The 18,963-nt window shown below is 50.0% G+C and overlaps 1 protein-coding gene across 7 annotated transcripts in view; it reads right to left on the bottom strand.

The window, feature by feature from the left end:
• Positions 1-18,963, bottom strand: part of DGKD (diacylglycerol kinase delta) — a 101,765-nt gene that overhangs the window by 26,058 nt on the left and 56,744 nt on the right. For all 7 annotated transcript variants that reach the window (XR_004320155.1, XR_004320158.1, XR_004320157.1 and 4 more), the window contains 7 exons: positions 8,373-8,477; positions 7,964-8,096; positions 7,010-7,116; positions 6,502-6,627; positions 6,214-6,316; positions 5,450-5,612; positions 2,899-3,007 (listed from right to left, as the gene is read on the bottom strand). Coding sequence is in view for 4 of the 7 variants with exons in the window: in XM_032480533.1 (XP_032336424.1) it covers positions 2,899-3,007; positions 5,450-5,612; positions 6,214-6,316; positions 6,502-6,627; positions 7,010-7,116; positions 7,964-8,096; positions 8,373-8,477 (846 nt within the window). In the remaining 3 variants the exon portion in view is untranslated. The remainder of the gene's footprint in view (positions 1-2,898; positions 3,008-5,449; positions 5,613-6,213; positions 6,317-6,501; positions 6,628-7,009; positions 7,117-7,963; positions 8,097-8,372; positions 8,478-18,963) is intronic.

Raw genomic sequence — 18,963 nt, 5'->3', positions numbered from 1 at the left:
TGATCCGAAACGGTGTGGGGCTCTCATTCCAGGCAGAGCCACTGGGCAGGACAGAGGTCTCTCTAATCCGACAAAAACCCCTCCCTCGCCCCAGACCCGCTTCTCATCTGTTGCCGCATCTGACAGTCAATCTGCCACGACCTCCCTGACCTACATCCCCATCTCCGCAGCAATGGCCACAGCCCTGCCCCTGACTGCCAAGTCCCTGAGCCCCTAAAGAGTCATCCACGGCTCCCCTCTGCCTGCCCCTCCACCCAGCGCAGCATCTCACTAATGCCGAGATCACCTTCCAGAAACATCGTTAGTGTCGTCTTCCTGCCCTAACAACATCGTCAATGGCTTTAAGTCCTATCAAAACAGATGCCAGGACTTCCACAGCCTGGCCGGCAAACTCAAGCACGTCCTGGCACTCAGCCTACACCCCTCCACCTGCCTCTCCACAGAGACCCCATACACTGTTCAGGCCTCGCCCTCCACCTGGAATTCCCACCTCAGAGACCCCCATGGAAGCCCCACTGTGCCAGCTCAGCACTGAGGAAACTCCCTAGGCATGGGCTGCCTGAGAGCCTCCACCTCCAAGCCCAATACGCAGCTCACTGGTCCTCCCTGAGCCCAGTACAGCCCGCGGTCACCTGCCCCGCTGCCCTGCCAGGCACAGCAAGCTGGGCAGAGGCCCCACCTCCCCGAGCAGGTGAGGACAAGAAGCCCCAGCACGAGGCAGAGGGAGCCGGCACTGGCCTCCTGGAGCCTTAAAGAAAAGGAGCAGGCAGTGGGGACAGAGCGGCGTTCCAGGAGAGATGACCCTGCCGCCACATCAGAGCTCAGCGAGGGGAGGGCAGTGAGAAGGAAGGAGGAGCCACACGGGGGCCTCTGATTAACTGCACTGTGAAGCCTGGACCTTATCCTCAGCCAAGGAGCCACTGCAGAGCGCTCAGCAAGGGCGCAGGAGCAGAACTCCTGAGGAAGGTCCTCGGGGAGGGGAGGCCCAACAGGAACTGTGTGTGACCGGAACTGCTCGAGGGGAGGACTCCAGGAGGAGTGGACAGACGGAGCCCAGGGTCAGCTGAGACACACTCAGCAGCACCCACCACTGTGCTGGACACTCTGGGTGGCAGGACTGAGCCCCAGGGATCCACCAGGAATGATGAGGGGAGCGAGGAAAAGGATAAAGAACTACTGGCAGGGCTCCCCGGCTTGGACGTCTGCAGGATGGTATTTTCAGACTCCAAGGAAAGGAACGCGGGATGGGTGGCGCTGGGGGTCAGAGCTGGAACTGCCAGGCCTGAGGCGCTAGGAGACATCCAGCGAGGTCCGGGGCAGCAAGGATTTGGTCCTGGGCTCAGCTATGTCTCCAGGACAGAGATGGAGTAGAAGCCCTCGGGTGCTGAGAGGACTCGTGGAGAAGAGCGTGGGTAACAGGCGAGGCCGGGAGTCTGGAGGGTGGGCGGGAAGGGGCAGCCGGGAAGACGAGAACACCGAAGGGGATGGATGGAGTGACCAGAGGACCAAGTGCCACAAAGAAGCCAAAGGAGATGAATGCTCAGAGAAGTCAGCTGAATGCTTGAAAACCTGGATTCCTGACTCACGATAGTGACCTTGGCAACAATCCTGGAAGTGAACAAAACTGAAAATTGGACCTAAGTGTACTACTCTAAATTCACCACTAGGTGGCAGTGCTCTCTCCTGAGCAATGGGCCTCCCTGAGTTAAGGGCACACAGGCCGTCAATTCCTGTGCCCACAGCTAAATACTGACAGCACACGGCCCACCTCACCTACAAAGGCCACCAGCACACTGAAGGACAAGTGACAAACAAGGAGTTTACATCCCTAATATAACAATAATTCTTAGAAATCAATTTTTAAAAAGGTAAATAACACCCCAATAGAAAACTAGATTAAAAAACATGAACAGCTGATTCATTTAAAAATTCAGTTAACTGAGGATATGTCTGACTTCTCCAATATCAATGAAATAAGAATGGAACATACCGTTTTTTTGTCTACTAAGTTGGGCAAAAACTAAAAAGATGTACGGTGGACTGCATACGAGAAAAGGCAGTTTTATGAGCGTCAGGAATGTAAACTGGTACAGCCCTGATGGACAGCAGTCTGGCACTGCTTACCAAAATTTAAATTTGGGCGCTCTTCAAAAGAAGATAACTGGGAACGTGTGTACATGGTTTCCACCAGTATTGTCTTTATGAAGCAATCTAGGAGTCCAGCAATGATGGGAGATGCGCTAACCCAGGGCTGGTGCTGCCCCGCCCACTGGAAAACCATTTACTGGTGGAGCGAGAGGCACCCACAATATGTTGATTAAAAACTGATTTAAAACACACAGTGTTACTATACAATATGCTACTGTATGGGTGGCATGCGTCCATTTAAACAAAGCTGCGCTACACACTGTACCAGACACAGTTTGACGGAGAGAAGTCTGAAGGATAGTTACTGAAATAAACGTTAGCAGTGGTTATTTGGGAGGATGAGGGAGCTGGAGTAGAAAATCAATCAACACTTTTTTAAAAATCAGGAAAATCTATTTTTAATTTAATACCCAAAAAGAAGGCCCCACGAAGTCCAGTGAACCCCAACTCTGACCTAAAGTTCAAGTATACCTCTGAGCCCTGCTCAGCAGCAGGATGCAGCCGGCAGTAGATTACATCATCATCCAGTAAGGAGCTGCGCCCAGAGCTGCCCTTGCCTGGGAGTTTCGGGGACTGCAGGGTTCTTTTTGTCCAGCCCCTGGGCCCCACGACGCCATCAACCTCTCTGCTCTTCCTCTGAGACCTCGGAGCGGGGCCCCAGGGTACGAGGTGCGTCACCCGAGATGGCACAGCCTCTCTGTATTGGTGGCATCACTCTCCCTGGGGCTGGGCCCCTCCACACCCAAGTACCTGTTTGTGAAGGTTGAGGCTGTCGATTTCAGAGAGGACCCAACCAACACTGCCATCCCCACCACAAACGAGAATCCGGAACGTGTCAAACTTCTGGAATAAGCGTAAGCTGCGGAGAAACATAACGTCAATGAAATGAGGTCCATCCTAAGGGACAAATGATGGCCAGTTAGTCCTGACCTGAGATGCCCCCTCTGCACACCTCACGGCTGACCCCACCCTCCTGTGAAAAGGCCTCCTGGAGGCCAGAGCCCAGGTGTGCTCAGGCTCTGCCGCAGGGGCCTCCCATCCTCAGGCCCTGGCCCACTTCCCAGCCCCGCGCTCAGCCAGCACCTGCACAGACCGCTCAGGAGCCCGAGGCTGCAGGCTGCTGTCCACACTTTCCCTGTCCCTCTGAGCCATTCTGTCCTCCCAGGCGACTGACTCACGCTGCTCCCCCGTCTCCTTCCTGTGCGCCTCTTGGTCACCCTGCCCGCAGTGTCCCTCCCAGACACCTGCAGCCTCCGCTCACTCCCCAGCCTCTTCCTCAGTAGCCTTATCCCCACGTTGGCTTCAGGGGCCACTCAGATGCTGATGACCCTGAATGACCCGAATGACCCTAGTGATGCCCCCTAGGATTTCCCGGAGAACAGCACTTGCACTTGTCTACCAAGACATGCCGCCTGGGTGTAGCACGGCACCTCCTGGTCCTAGGTTTCCTTCCTCAGAGAAAGGCAGCACCACCACCTACCTGGTCACTGGGCCAGACCCCAGTGTCCCCTGAGTGCAGGCCTCCACTGCTTCTCTCATTACCCCTGCAAGAGCCTCCTACCTACTCACAGCTCCTTCAGGGCACCTCCAGTTTGTGCTTCTAGTGTCATCTTCCCATCTTCGGGTGTCTAGCTTTAGAAGTGGCTGCTTGTTTCCAGGGAAGATTCAAACCTCTCGGCCAGCACCCTGGCCCACCCCTCACTGCGTTCTCACCTCTGCACAGAGGGCTCCCCGCCATTAAAACTAACTCTCCCAAATGCTAGCCCAGTGGAGAAACTGAATGGGAGGAGACGCCCATTAGCTTCACAAGTCCCTCAGTTCCCAAAGAATTTGCAAACCGCACTGCCAGCGAGACAGGGCACCTGCCCTGGGGTGCCCACCCCCTGCAGGCAGGGCGCCACCTTCATGGGCCTGCCATCTAGCACAGTCCCAGCCAGAGAAAGGCCTCGGACAGCAGGCAGGCCCAAGTGACATGGCGTAAACGAGGCATAAACAGAGGTGAGGTCCTGAAGCAGCGGCTGCGCTGGCTCTCTGGCCGGGAGAGAAACCACCGCCTGTCCTTGAAGAACACGGGCCTCTCTAGGCCCCCTGCTCTCTGGAGAGGAGGGGACACGTTAAGGCCAGTAATTGGGAAGATGAAGCGGTATCTCTAAGTTCTGTTAGGAACAGTGAGATCAAGGCTGCTTCCCAGAAAGGGGAATGTTCTAAACCGAGCCCCACTGCACCTCTGTGGGTCTGCACCTAAGTGGTCCTGTCTCGTCCTTAACGCTGACTACAAACTCAAGGGCTTTTGTGCGTCTCAAAATGAATGTGTGCTCGTTCTCGGGTCCCACCACGCAGCCCGCCCGCCTGAGGCCGCCTCCCCGCCTCCTCTGACACCCCGGCGCGGGGGGAGCAGCAGCCTGAGCCTATTACTGCATCACCGCAGGGTGGGGTGCCCCCCTCGGCAGGGAGGAAGCCCAGAGGAGTGCCAACAGGCTGGAAAGCTGCCCTGGGTGACCATTCCCCAACTGTGCCTCGCTGCGAGGGGGAAAGCGACATGGCAGACCCCCAGCAGCCCCGTGCGCCTCCCTCTCTGCCCAGCCCCAGGCTCACATCACAGAAGCACCTGGCTCCAAAGCAACACACTCCCCAGAGCCTCCCAGGAGAACACACAACAGAGCACAGGCGCTTTCCATGACAAGCGCGCTGGACAATCTCCCTCCCACACCAGGAGGCCCACCTTGCATGGGTGCTTCCAAATGACGAAGGAGTTAGTTCAAATGCCAAAATTCTCAGAAGCACGTTTTCCACAAACCGATAAACTGTACAAAACTGGAAAGAACACCTGTGTGAAGCTTTTACTTTGCCCCAAACACTGGGCCTTGCACATCTGTCAGTGCACCTGCTGCTAAGGGAATGCGTGTGTCCTCCAAAATGAAAAACCCCTGTTTTGGCCTCACTGGAGAAAGGCCTCCTCCTCAATACTCAGCAGCCGCTGAAAAGAACGAGGCAGATCTGAAACTACTGACATCAAACCTGACCACACTGTTGTCTGCAACACCATTAAAAGCAGACCCCAAGTTTAAGAGTCTGTGTGCACACAACTGAAACACACACCGAAAGCTGGACGGACACGCAATTTTATGACCCGTTCAGAGTGGCATCTCTGCCAGTGGAATCTGGGGAGGGGATGGTTCAAGAAAAACAACTTCTATTTCCTATTTAAAATTTTCTGTATTTTTGAATTGTTAAATAAGGAGGCATTATCTTCAAACATTTGTTTAAACTCCAAGAAAGAGGTATTTTACAAGCTTCCTACCCAAGATGTGGTCCTCCGTTCATGAGGTCAAAGACCTGGGCAGGGTTCAGTAGCTGCTTGAATCTTCGGAGGAACTTCACACCCTGGTTGTCCCCACTTTTTGAATTGACAAAGACCAACAATGGACTCGTGCAGGACGGAGGACACGTGGCCTTCCAGAATCCTGGGTGTGAGGATGGAAAAGGACGGAAGAAAATTTGAGAGCCGTGAAAGACACCAGGGGCACTCTTCATCATGTAACAAGTAGACACCCCCAAGGGACCTATAACTTACATGTCCCCACCCAGGAAACCAGCAAGAGTGTAACTGACACATTCCCACAAGGCCATTCCCTGCGTGGAGGGAAGCGAGGCCCCGTGCAGTCCGACCCCACATTTACAGGACTCGAAACGTCAGACCCTGCTGTCCATCTGGCAGAGCTGACTTCCTAAGACACGTGCCCCAGGTTCCTGACCCAACACTGTTAAAGTGCATCATCATGTACCATCTGGACCAGTGAGAGCAGGCAGGGAAGCATGCTGCTCAGTATCAACTGCTAGGCGGAGACCAGCTGACGGACAGCTCGACTTCAACAGCTCGCGTCAAAGACACAGAAGCATCTTACACTTAGTTTCTACTCAACAGCCAAATGGATCCACCTGACCTCTTTCCGACCACCTCCCCAAACCACCACCCACAGTAACCAACTCCAGAGCGGGCACACGAGAAGGCCTGGAGAAAGAAGCACGAGGAAACACGAAGGTGAGGGAGCAGGTGGTACCCACCATCAGAATCGATGCTGTTGAGTGCGGTGGGTGGGATGACAGACACTTTGCACAGGCCCAGCGGGCACTTGCTCAGTAAGGACTCTTTACACGCCGTGTGCACCTGAAACATGGACCCACATGTCACAGGGGGCCACTGGCCTCCCTCCCACACACCAGAACTCTCCCCAGCCCCACCTCCAGGAGCAGGCACTTCCAGAGCCAGCGGCCTGTGTTCCCACCCAGGAATTCACCGGGATTCAGCAGAAGGATGGTGCCCGTGGCAAAAGCCCCAGCGGCCACACTCACCATGGCCTTGCACCAGAGGCAGCGCCAGTCCTGCAGGCGCAGCACGCTGCCACACGTCTTGTCGCACACCGTGCACTTAGCGCTCACGGGCAGGTTCCCCTCCAGCCACTGGTGTGGCATGGCGATCTGCAAACCACATACCGCGCTGGGGGCGGCCCCACAGCCCTCCCCACGGGCCAAGGGGGCCCTTGGCCAAAATGCTCCAAAATGAGCTTAACTAAGATGGTCTTCTCAGCACAGGGGTGGGGAGGGGTCTGCAGAGAGCTGTCCACAGCACCACTCCCAGGCCAGGGACCCGTGACTCACAGGGACCAGACAGAGCTTGGGGTGCAGTGGCCCACACGCCCCCAAATACCAGTGTGACCAACTCAAAGGAAACCCTGCCCGCATTCCTTTCGAGGAAGAGAACTGAGCAAAGGCCAAGGGGAGTGGGGACCTTCTGGCCCCAGCACTGGGAGGGCCATGCGGGGTCAGGAGCCCTGCCGCAGGGCCGGTCCCCCACGCATACCCCGTCCTCATCCTCAATGATGTCTTTCCCGATGGAGGCCAACGTGGTCCACTTGCAGTTACTGGTCGCACGCACAGCACAGCGCTTGTGGGCCTTAAATTTGCACACTGCGGGAGAATGGACACATTAACCCCGCCGAGCCTTGCTCCGGGGGGGCCTCCATGATGGAGGCAGCGGTCTGGGATGAACAGCCTGCTCTCTGGGAAAGCTGGGAACCAACATACATGGTTAGTCTAGTGATAAACTGTACCCAGGATACGGGCAGAGACTGATCACGGCGAGACCAGGCGTCCAGTCCAGCCCGGGGCCGGCAGGCTTTCTGTAGAGGGCCATACAGCAAGCAGCTCAGGGCTTCGTGGGCCAGCGCACACACGACTCTGCCCCCGCAGCACGAGGGCTGCCGCGGACCGTGATTCACATACAGACACTGACATTTAAATTTCACATGATTTTCTGTGTCACAAAACAGTAGTTGTCTTCTGATTTTTTTCTAACATTTAAATTGTAAAAACCATTAAGCTCACGGGCTGTCCAAACTCAGGCAGCAGGTGCAAATTGGGCCGAAGGCCACAGCTTGCCTTTCTCTGCTCCTGCCCACTGCTCCTGACCAAACGCTGCAGCCCCGCCCTCTAGATGTGGGAGATAATTTTAAATCCACAACCCAGTCTACCCAGAGAGGGACGGGGGCCGACAGATATTTTAAGTCTCTTTTCCTTCTGTGTCCCCTATGTTTCCTTTTCATATCTCATTACAACCACTTCCCTTTCTACTCTGTTCCATTACTATAAAAAAGTAATTTACCCAAGACCCCTCCGTAGGCAAAATAAATAAGCATGGAGTCATAAAAATCAGTTTGCTCCTGACTAGCCCAAGGTGACGATGTTCGGATCTCTAAGGCTTTGTTACGTCAAGCCTCAGGCCACCTTCCCCCAGAGGTTCACAAGTGGCCCATACCTTCACAGGACAGTCCGTGGGACGTGACCCCAGACAGAGCCTCACGGCACACGTTGCAGTAGGTCGGCCTCGCGTGGGAGCAGGCATACCAGTTGTGCGTCCCCGAGAAGTGGTCCATGCTGTACTGGCTGGGCTACAAGCGCGAACAAAGACGGCAAAGATAAGGCGGCCCTCTAAGAGCTTAAGTGATAGCTTAACACTCTGATACTCTGATGTGGTAATTTGGACGAGATTCAGTGAAGAATCCAAGGGAGGAGAGGAGGACGAGGGCGCTGTCTGATGGCCCGAAGGATGAGCCCCGAGCCTTCGGGCTACAAGGAGTGTGCTGAGAACGCTCCAGACCGCACAGCCCCAACGCGGCAGGACACTAAGGGGAGGGCAACAAGAAGGGGTGTTTTTCTTCTTTAACCTCAAAATGCTCCCTGTTCTGGACAGTCTTCAGTGCTGCAATCCAATCTTCCATTTCTTTTCTGTTATCAGCACACAGGATGAGTTTCCTACATGGAGTGATGACCTAGGAAAGAAATAAGAAACATATCCAATACAACCATGAGCAAAGGACAAATGCTAGTGACTATGAAAATTCTTTTTAAAACCTACTTTCACCGTATGCGTGTGTGTGTGTGTATTTTTCCTAACGAAGAAGTACTGTTTCATTCAGGTATCCGACCGAACAGATCAGAAAAATGGTCATCATGGGTCATTAAAAACCAGGAACAATCTCAAACCAAAAAGGCAATCAAATTTAGATTATACATTCCCTAAAAATCAATGTAAGTGGACATTTGCCAACTATCTACTGCTAGGACACAGTAACCAGCCATAGGAAATTCTCAAAAAAGGAGAAGAAAACACAGTTTCTATCGCTCTGAAGAGCTGAAAAACTGATCAGCACTTGAACAGCTCAGGGAAAGTCTGGTCCACAGTTACTCTGGGAATTTCATGAGCATTTCAAATGTATCATACATAAATGTTTTTTTAAAAACCTTTAATATATGACAACAGATCAACAACCAGCTACTATAGTCAGGCCTGAACAACTGAACTGGAAATCAGGTCACAAACTTGGTAATAATCAACAATTGAAAATTACATCGACAACATAAAAGAGTTTTCATAAATCAATAGAAAAAAAAAGCTATGAACTTGCATTTCACAGAAGAAATACAAAATGGCTAAAAAAGGAGTAAAAAGATGCTTGATCACTATAGTTGTTGAGGAACACAAGTGAAACAGAAACCATTCTTCACTTGTCAGACTGCCACAGTTCTTAAAGACAATAACCCAGTGTTGACCAAGGTGTGAGAGAAAAGAGTCCTCCTCAGGTACTAATAGAAGGCAGAGTATAAACGTTTTAGGGAAAAATCTGACAATGTCTATCAAAATTCTTAAAAGTTATAAACTTATACCTAATTTTTTTATAGTGATGTAAAATATCTACATGGTCTCAAAGGCAAATGGCAAAATAAGGCACAGCTTTTGTATGTGTCCTCTCATCCTGGTTCCCTCCCTCCCCCAAGTCGCTTTAGTAATAAATAAAGTGTGGTTTATCCTTCCATTTTTAAGACACATGCAAATACAAGTATATATTCATACTCTCTCCTTTCAAAACAGTAGCATACCACAGACACTATTCTCCACCCTTTGCTTGTTTAACTTAATCACAGTTGACCCTTGAAAAACACAGATTTGAACTGTGAGGGTCCACTTATATGCAGGTTTTTTTCCAATGGCAAACACTCCACAATCCGTGGTTGGCTGGATCAGCAGACGCAAACCGTGGACAGGGAAGAGCTGCAGCAAAGGAGAGCCGATTACAAATTATATGTGGATTTTCAACTGTGCAGAAGGCCAGTGCCCCTCACCCGGGGCTGTCCAAGGTCAAGTGCATGCATCCCGCCCATCACTCCCCAGCAAGGACGGCGGTTCCTCACTCTCTCCTACAGCTGCTCGGTTGCCTCTCTGCACAGTGGCACCAGAGTCCATTCAACCAGCTCCCTATTCATGGAAATTCTACATTGCTGTTTCAAAAGGAGCCACAATGAACAGCCTTTGCATGGATCTCTTCATATTTTTTACCGAGGTATTTTGGGGATAAATTCCTAGAAGCAGAACCGCCCTGACAAAGAATAAATGCATATGTAATTTTACTACTATTGCCAAATTCCCCTCCACGGGGGTTGTATCATTTGCATTCCCACCAGCAGTGTTAGGAAAACGTCTGCTTCCTCACGGATTCTCTGATAAAATATGTTATTTAACTTTTGGATTTTGCCCATCTTATAGCTTTCGTTTTTATTAGAAAGCTCTAATTTACGAACACTCAACTTAAGTCATTAGATGATCATTTTTCTGGTTCAGAAAATTTAGAAACTGTGTTTTATAGATGATCTCTTCAGTGACTTCCATAAACTTCCTACAAAGCTTAATCACAGAAGGGGACACTTAGAACCAGGCCACAAATGCACGATGCCGCTCATTCTTCCACAACCAGGGTAACTGGGACAAGTCCTCACAGAGGCCAGGGTGGGTGCAAGAAGAGGTAAGGCCAGGAGAGGGTGAGGGGAGATGGGGAGAAGCCGTGTGCCCTCCTCTGCTGGGAGGAAGGAGCTGCTCTTTCACGCGTGGAGAGCACCCGCCCACATCCCAGAGCCAACCACACACCCACCCCGCGGATGCTTGCTGAGTGTCTGCTCTGGACCTGGGCTTCCAAAGCCTGGCAGACGAGGTTCTTACTCACACAGGACTTACACTGGGGAGAAACAGACAAACCAGAAAGCAACTTTAGACACTGAAGATAAAGTGGGTCATTTGTAAGGAGGCAGTGGGTGCCCTGGACAGGGCAGTCAGGGAAAGCCACGGCAGGCTGGCAACTGCCAATGGCCTGGGGTCAGTGTATAGGGAATTTTCATCAGTAACTGTCCATAAAATCTCAGCAAACACTTCTTTATTATGCACTCGGGGTGAGTTTTAACATTTGAACAGCTTTATGAGCATAATAAATACAATTACAGAAAGACAGTAACTTATTTTGCATAACTCAAGGATTGTATTAGGAGTTACTCACTATGACATTCACAGAGGAGAACTGTGAGGTTTTTTTAATGCCCATTCTGCTTTAGGTCTTGTTTTACTCCTGTGACAACCTTAATGCAATGAAATGCCCACATTTTTCAGAACTCAGCTATGTCATCTGGGAAGACAGACCCGTGGGCCCACCATCCTCCACGTGCCAAAGGAGCGGGCTTTCCTGAAACAGCTTCGCGGGTACTGGGCACCACTGGGCAGCAAGTTATCAACAAAATGGTTGTGTTTGAAGACAGTGAGTTAGTGGAACAAATGATAAATGATGTCATCTCCTCATCTGTGCAACTGTTTACAGAGAATAATACTGACCAGCAGGTGAATGTCCAAGAACCTGGTTGTCAGTCTTTTTTTTTTTTTTTTTTTAAATTCTCATGCCTGTTTGAAGAAGCCTCAGACAGACTTGATCTGAACCCCACCTGGCCACTGACTGGCTGGCTCTCTTCCAGAAAAGGGGAGATGACAGGCTACCTGACAGGCTGCCCCAAGCTGAGTGGGAACAGACGTAGACAGGACCCAGCAGGGCCGGCACATGGTGCTCGGGGCACACCCCAGGCCTGAAGCCCTGCCAAGCTTGCAACTTGGAGCAGCTGCCTCCTGTCACTCAGCTGACAACTGGGGCTATTCATGGTGACGCCACCTCCTAGTGCTGTGAGGTCTGGGGCGGGGACCCGGCACAGTGCTGAGGCCGGCACCTCCTCACCCTCGGTGCTATTTCAGCTCTAGGTCCTGACTTTAGGGTATTTTCTATTTGACAGAAACAAAAGTTGGCTCTTCCTGTGGGCAACATCTTCCTGAGACCGTTCTGGGGCCAAAAGTCCACCTCCTAGCTCATGACTCTCTGATCACGCTCTACCACCGCCGAGACAGAAATCCGTATTTCCGTATTTCAAGACGAGTCATGATTGCCCCTCCCTCTCCCCCTGGTCTCCTGCAGGCTCCTCAGCAGCCTTCCAGCCCTGGGGAAGCTCCCCAAACCCTAGGGAGCAGGCCTCACACCCTGGGGCCCAATGGGAGAGGTGAGGGTGGGAGGGTCTCCTCAGGAGGAAAGGAACATGGGCTGTTTCTGAGAGAGAAGTCTTGGACAGAATTTCCTATTCCACCCCTTGGTTGTGGAGACAGAGCGGGCAGGACAGAACCCAGGAGAAAAGCAGGTGTTGGATATGACCAGGGCGGGAAGAAGGCAGGGTTCAGGGGAGAGGCCCTAAGGAGTAACGAGACTGCCCATCAGTTTGGACTGCAGCCAGCACTGTAACTCCCAGCAACCACGGAGTGGTGTGAAAAAGTTAGAACTCCCCAAAACCTCACCCTCACACGGAAAAGACTGTAGGGACCAAAAGATACACTGTATTTTCCAAGCAAATGTATACGGTAAGAAATAGCTCATAAAACTAAATGAACTTGAAAGGTAAATGCAAGTTAAACGTAGGGTATTAAAGTGAACTTGACAGGACAAATCAGTGACACCACCAAGACTGAGCAGGCTGGGCTGTGACTGGAACAAGCAGCCCCGGCACCAGGGGACAGAGCAGAGTAACACCACAAAGCAGGAAGACGGACAGCTATGTGGAAACCCATGAATTTGAGTGAAAGGCACACCACAGACCTCGAAGTCAGAAAACAAATGAAACAGAAAAGTCATCAAGAGGAAGAACAGGGAAAAGGCGGAAGCATTTCTCACAGGACCCTCTGAGGCAGGCCAGAAGCCCGATAAACAGATCTGAGTTCTTAGACACTGGCTGGAATTCTCCTGAAGGTAGAAGAACTTAAAAATCAGTAAGGAAAGAAGCAGAGCAACTAACAGGAAAAGGGACAAAAGACTTCAACAGTTATCTCACAGCAGTTACTTCACAAATGGCGAGTTCAGTACATGAAAAGGTGCCCAACTGCTTAGTTATCTGGGAAGTGGAAATTAAAACCCCAGTGTGATCCACCTTCCACAGCAGCTGAACTAAAAAAGCATTCGGTGTCAAAAGACACCATCAAGTGTTGGTGAGGACACGGAGCTACGAGAACTCTCCTACGGTGCTGCTGGGAATGCAGTCTGAGACAACTACTTTGGAAAACAGTAAAGCTGAACTTCCAGCCACCCTATAGCTCAGCAATTCACCCATGGGCCCAACAGAAAGACAAACACGTATCCTTCTCATCAAGACACAGGCGAGAATGTTCCTGGCACCGCTGCTCCTAATAGGCCTGCACTGGACACGACCCAGATGCCCTGTATTGGTAAAGCAGATAAATCAGCAGTAATATATTAATACAATGGAACTGCAGAGCAATGAGAATGAGCCACCTGCTGCTACCTGCCGTAGTGTGATGAGTTTCACAATGCTGAAAGAGGCAGACACAGTGAACACATATATTGTTGATATAATTTCATTATGCATTAATTTAAAAAAAAAAAGTAAATCTAATCTATGGGGTGAGAAGCTAGTTGCTTCTAGCAGTAGCTTTTGGGGAGAGGGGCACAAAGGAGAGCCACTGGGGGCTGCTAATGACTGTTCCTAGATCTGGAACATCTGTCAAGCTGTCTGTCTACTCAGTGCACTTTTATGCTGTATTTCAGTAAAAAGAATACAGAATTTGGAATAAAACTAACCATGTAACGGAATCAAAGTGGCATAGCTGCCCAGATCCTCAGACAAAGTCTGGCTAGTAAACTCAATGTATAAGAGAGAGGCAAAAGAAGACGGACACGAGAGACTGGCAGAGCTACAGTAAAATATTGGGTGCGTCCTAAACAAATGAAACAAGTGCTCAACCTTACTCATAAGATAAATGCAAATTAAAATTACAAGATACCTTTTTTTAACCTACAAAATTCACAGAGAAGTTTGATAACATGCTCTGGTGAGTCTCATACACTGAGATGTAAACAATGCAACTCCTCTGGAGAACATTTGGTGAAATGCAGCAAACCTTAAAACAGACACCTGTCTTAGCAATAGTGTTTCTACAAATATGCCTGCATGGGAACTGACATGGAGTACATACACGGTTATTCGTGCAAGTTCACTGTAAAGACAAAAGAAACAACTCAAATACTGACCAATGTATGACTGGGGGTGACATTCATATACTGGAAGACTACACGGCCCTAAACAGACTGAAGCTACTTACCCTTCATGCACTTACAGGGAACCACCTCTCAGACGTGCCGTTAAGTGCTCAAAGCAAACTGTAGGAACAGCATGTGTGCAGAGGGAAAAGTAACCTAGCCTAGAGGGGCTGGAAAGCTTCCTTTATACATTTTCATCCTTTTGATCTCTGTATCATATGCATGTATTATCTATTCAAAAAAAAATTTTTAAGTCTTAAAAATAGATAAACAAGTTTATACTGTATGGCACAGGGAAATAAATTCAGTATCTTGTAGTATCAATATCTTATGGTGAAAAAGAATATGAAAATTAATATATGCATATTCATGTATGACTGAAGCATTGTGCTGTACACCAGAAATTGACACAATCTAAACTGACTATACCTCAATAAAGTCTTAAGCTTAAAATATATGCTAAAGACCAAAAAAGAACTTTAAAACTTCTCTCTCTTTTTTTTTTTGCTTATTAATTTTTGCTTCCATCCTCTTATACAGATGATCTTCCAGGAGATACAAGAAAATACTAGATACTCCAAATGAGTCTAAGACATCCAGCCAGACAAACAGCTCCCAATGTCCTGGGGAGAATTAGCCAAGGAGGTTACTAAACCACCGGCAGAGATCTTTGAGAAATCAAGGAAAACATGCTGGAAACACACAGCTATGATGTTTCAGTGGAGAAGGCAGACACCCGAGTCACACACACAGGAGCTGATACGACAGGGAAGCCCTGGCCGGGCCCTCAGTGGTCCTGGGAAATCTGCCAGGTGTTGACAGGTGTCTGCTTGTTCCATCTTCTGCACAACATACATAAGGGAGTTGGTACCAGAAGAGTCAAGTGGGGACTGCCGCGTGACTTGCCCCAAGTCCCACAGCTAATGAAGCGGGAGGGGGCACCACGCCGGCTGTCTCCAGGCCTGGCCCCTAACCTCTACCCAACAGCGGCCCCCACCTGGATTCCCGGCAGGACTGCCATGTGAGCAATGCCAGGAATGGCAGGGAGAGGTGGGGAAGAACAGGCAGTCGCCAGGAGTTCCCCCAGGCTCACGTGGAACAAGCAGTGTCTGGCACATCACATTTCCTTTCTGGCAGGGATCTGGCCTGAGGATCAGCACAAGGATGATGCGGACATCTACTGAGTCATCTGACCGCTGCTCCTCTCACTCTGACCAGGTTTCCCAAGAGTTCAAAACAGAGGGTGGGGAAATGCCATCTGGGGGATGATGACAAGGGCAGTCCATGATTCACAGCAACGTCCTGTCCAGTAATTTCCAACCACAGATTGGGACCTGCCCCTCATTTGTAAATGAGACCTTAAATGACAAAAAGATTGAGATCCTGCAAACTTTGTCATGCTGGAGCCACGAGCCAAACCAAAAACCTCAGCAGTAATAAATGTGAGGCCTTGAGACCGGGATGGTTCAAAGGCCACGACACGCAGGGCAAGCAGACGGAGCAGACACGCCGTCTGGGTCGTCAGATTTCACAGATTCAAAAAATTGTAACAGTAACCAGTGGACTTCTGATTCCAGGAAGATGGTTAGACATACTTTCCCTTGTTCCTCTGGCTAAGGACAACCAAAACCTTGGACATTAGACATAAAAAAAAATATGAGAAGGCTCCGAAGGGTGAGGAGAAGAGGACTGACAGGCTAGAAGCCTCAGGCCTGAGGAATGACAGGGCACTGAGCTCCCTGGGGTCTCTGTTAGCCCCAGACATCCTAGACATGGAGCTGAAGAAACCAGCCAGAAACACCAATGGGTACAGAAAAAAAGTAAGAGCTCACCAAAAGCCTGTCTCCTCCAGCTGCGGGTCCAGGAAAGGGGAGCCTAATGAGGCAGAATCAAGAGTAGGAGAGTAGCCAATAACCCCTCTACTCCCGCCAAACACCACAAAACACCTGTGGCCCCCAAGCCCACCTCCTCAGGCAGCAGTGAGGCTCCAGCACCTGCCACGTGTTGTCCAGAGAAGACCAAGTAGGGACTTTCACCCCTGCCGGCCACATCCCTACAGTGTCAGAGGACATACAGAGGCAAATAAGCACAAGAAAAGGTAACCCACGTCACTGGCCATTAAGGAAATGCTCCTTAAAGTGACAGTGTAGTATGACTGTACACCTATGAGAATGGCTAAAATAGAAAAGTGACAACGCCAAATGCTGGTGAAGATGTGGAGAAACTGGCTCATGCTATTGGTGGAGATGTAGTATGGTGTGGCCACTGGGCAAAACAGTTGGGCAGTTTCTTATAAAACCAAACATGAAACTACAAGACAACCCAGCAACTGCACTCTTGGGCATTTGTCTCAAAGAAATGAAGGCTTATGTTCACACAAAAACCTGTTCATGAATGTTTACAGCAGCTTTATTCACAATCACCAAAAACTGGAAAGATGTCCTTCATTGGTAAATGATTGCACTCATGCTGGTACGCCCATCCCATGGAACACGTATCCGTATGAAAAGAAACTACCATACACACAGCAACCTAGAGGGATCCCCAGGGAGCTCTGCCGGGGTGGGGGGGACGATCCCAAAAGGTTACATACTGCCTGGTCCCATTTATAGAACATTCTTGAGCGACACAATTACAGAAATGAAGAACAGATTGGTGGTTGCTGGGGTTAAGGACCAGAGCGGCTGTGACTATAAAAGGACAACCAGGGGATCCCTGTGGAGATGGAAGCTTTCTGGACCTTGACTGTACTAATGTCAACTTACTGGTTGTGAGATTTCGCATGTTGCCAGCGGATGGAACTGGGTAAAGGGCACAAAGGATCTCTGTATTATTTCAATTCCATGCAATGATCTCAAAATAAAAGGTTTAATTAAAAATAAGTAACCACAGCCAACAACACTTTCTAACATCTAATGTGTTTAAATTTAATCTTAAGCATTCAGAACAAGGCTGTATTTCCTAAGAACGGTATAATCTTATCTTGCTAAAGCCCTTTATCTGTAGGTGGTGTAAACTCATGAAACATCTGACTTGCCAAGGAAATATTATGTGGACACACCCTGGGTACACATTCTCAAAGGAAACCAGATTGGGTCCTCCACGTATGCTGAGTCCAAGTACATGAGGGTCACAGTACTCATTGTTTTCAGGCTGTGCCATGTGGCCTGGAAGTCGCACCTGCACAAGGCAGAGCACCGGAAGTGGCAGGACTCGCTTCTACACACTTGACAGTGCTAGAGAAATCAGTGAAGCTATGTCTTACGTCAGCCGTGAACCACGGGTCCTGACCTCAAATAGCACTGCACTTCCAGGGGGCCAGCCCCCCGCCCTTCCAACAGCAGGTGCGCTCCAGGTGCAACCAGAAACACCACCAAGATAAGCTCTGAACCCACAGACCCCACTGCCCACCAGACAGGCCCCGCTCGCATACACCGAGAACCGACCTCCTGCTGACTGCACCCGGGAGGCCTCAACTTCCCCTTCCCTCCTCTTCCATGCTCAACCCTCATCTTCAGGCTCCAAATTCCTCCTTTCTTCTCAGAAATAAATTCGTGCTCTCTTTCACTTGAATAAACAGACAAGATCCCTTTTCCCATGGAGCTTACATTCAAACGCAGGTAGAAAATATATACTACAATAAAAAAGTAAATTACAAGTATGAGAGTAGTAGCTGGTGATAAGTCTACGGAAGAAAAAAGACCAGAAAAAGGAGGTGAAAGGATCCACGTAGGCCTCACTGGAAAAGACGGGAAGGATGCAGGGAGAGGAGCCAGGCAAGCCTGGAGAAGCAGCCAGGCCACAGAGTGCTGTGTGGGCGCCCGGAGGGACTCCGCTTTTACTCCGAGTGAAATGAGGAGGCCCGGAGCTTTTGAGCAGAATGCTGACACCTGACGGGTTTAAAAACCATCATTCTGGTTGCTTTGTTGAAAACTGGGCACGGGAGCAAGGCAGAATCAGGAAACCTTTTGGGAGGGTGCTCAGCTGTTCCATCAAGAGGTGAAGAGGAAGGGAGGGGCTAGACTCTGACGTGTTCCAAAGGCAACAAGGGTCTCCTGACAGACTGGAGGGACAGGAGCCAGCAAAGACCTATGGAACAGACGGGGAGACAGCTGCCATCCCGGGGCGGGCAAGGCTGTGAGCAGGCTTTGAGGTTGGAGGTGGGCAACAGCAGTCAATGCTGGACATGCTGAGGCTGAGATGTCTATGGAAATCTTGACCATGCCAAGTGTCTTATCTCATCCATGAGGCTCCATCACTCTGCCATCAGCCTGGCTACAGTAAAAAAGAAATGAAGTCACTCATAAGTCACCACTGTTCATGGCTGCTTAAAACAGGAAAGTTTTGGAGAGCAACTTGACAGTATCTCATCAAGCTGAAGATGTGCACCCCTGGCACTTGTACCCTCAGATGCACACTAGAGAGAAACTCGTGCTGTATGCCCAGAAAGACGAGTGTAAGACTGTTCCAGGTAGCGCTGTTCTAATGTGAAATCTGGGAAAACAAGTCAACAGTGGGACACGTCATACACTGCATCCCAACGCAAGCCATAAAATTAATTCTGCGGCATTGTGAGCCTCCACTCAAGCTGTACTTACTTTGAAAAGTTCTGAGGCTCATGTCCCACTCCCTTGAAATTCTGATTTAATTCCAGGAATCAGGAATCAGTCCTTGAACTCTGAACCTTGAATCAATTAACTAAAGACGAATGCATCCACATGGACAAATCTTGGAAACACAATGCTGGGTGAGAAAAAAGCAAACTGCAGGTGTGCAGCCTAACACCATTCATTCGAAACTTTTAAACTGGCTAAACAATATTATGTACTGTTTATATCGACATATATATGAGTGG

This window comes from Camelus ferus, chromosome 5, assembly GCF_009834535.1.
Source record: "Camelus ferus isolate YT-003-E chromosome 5, BCGSAC_Cfer_1.0, whole genome shotgun sequence".
Classification (NCBI taxonomy): Eukaryota; Metazoa; Chordata; class Mammalia; order Artiodactyla; family Camelidae; genus Camelus; species Camelus ferus.
This window is presented reverse-complemented; position numbering and strand designations above follow the sequence as displayed.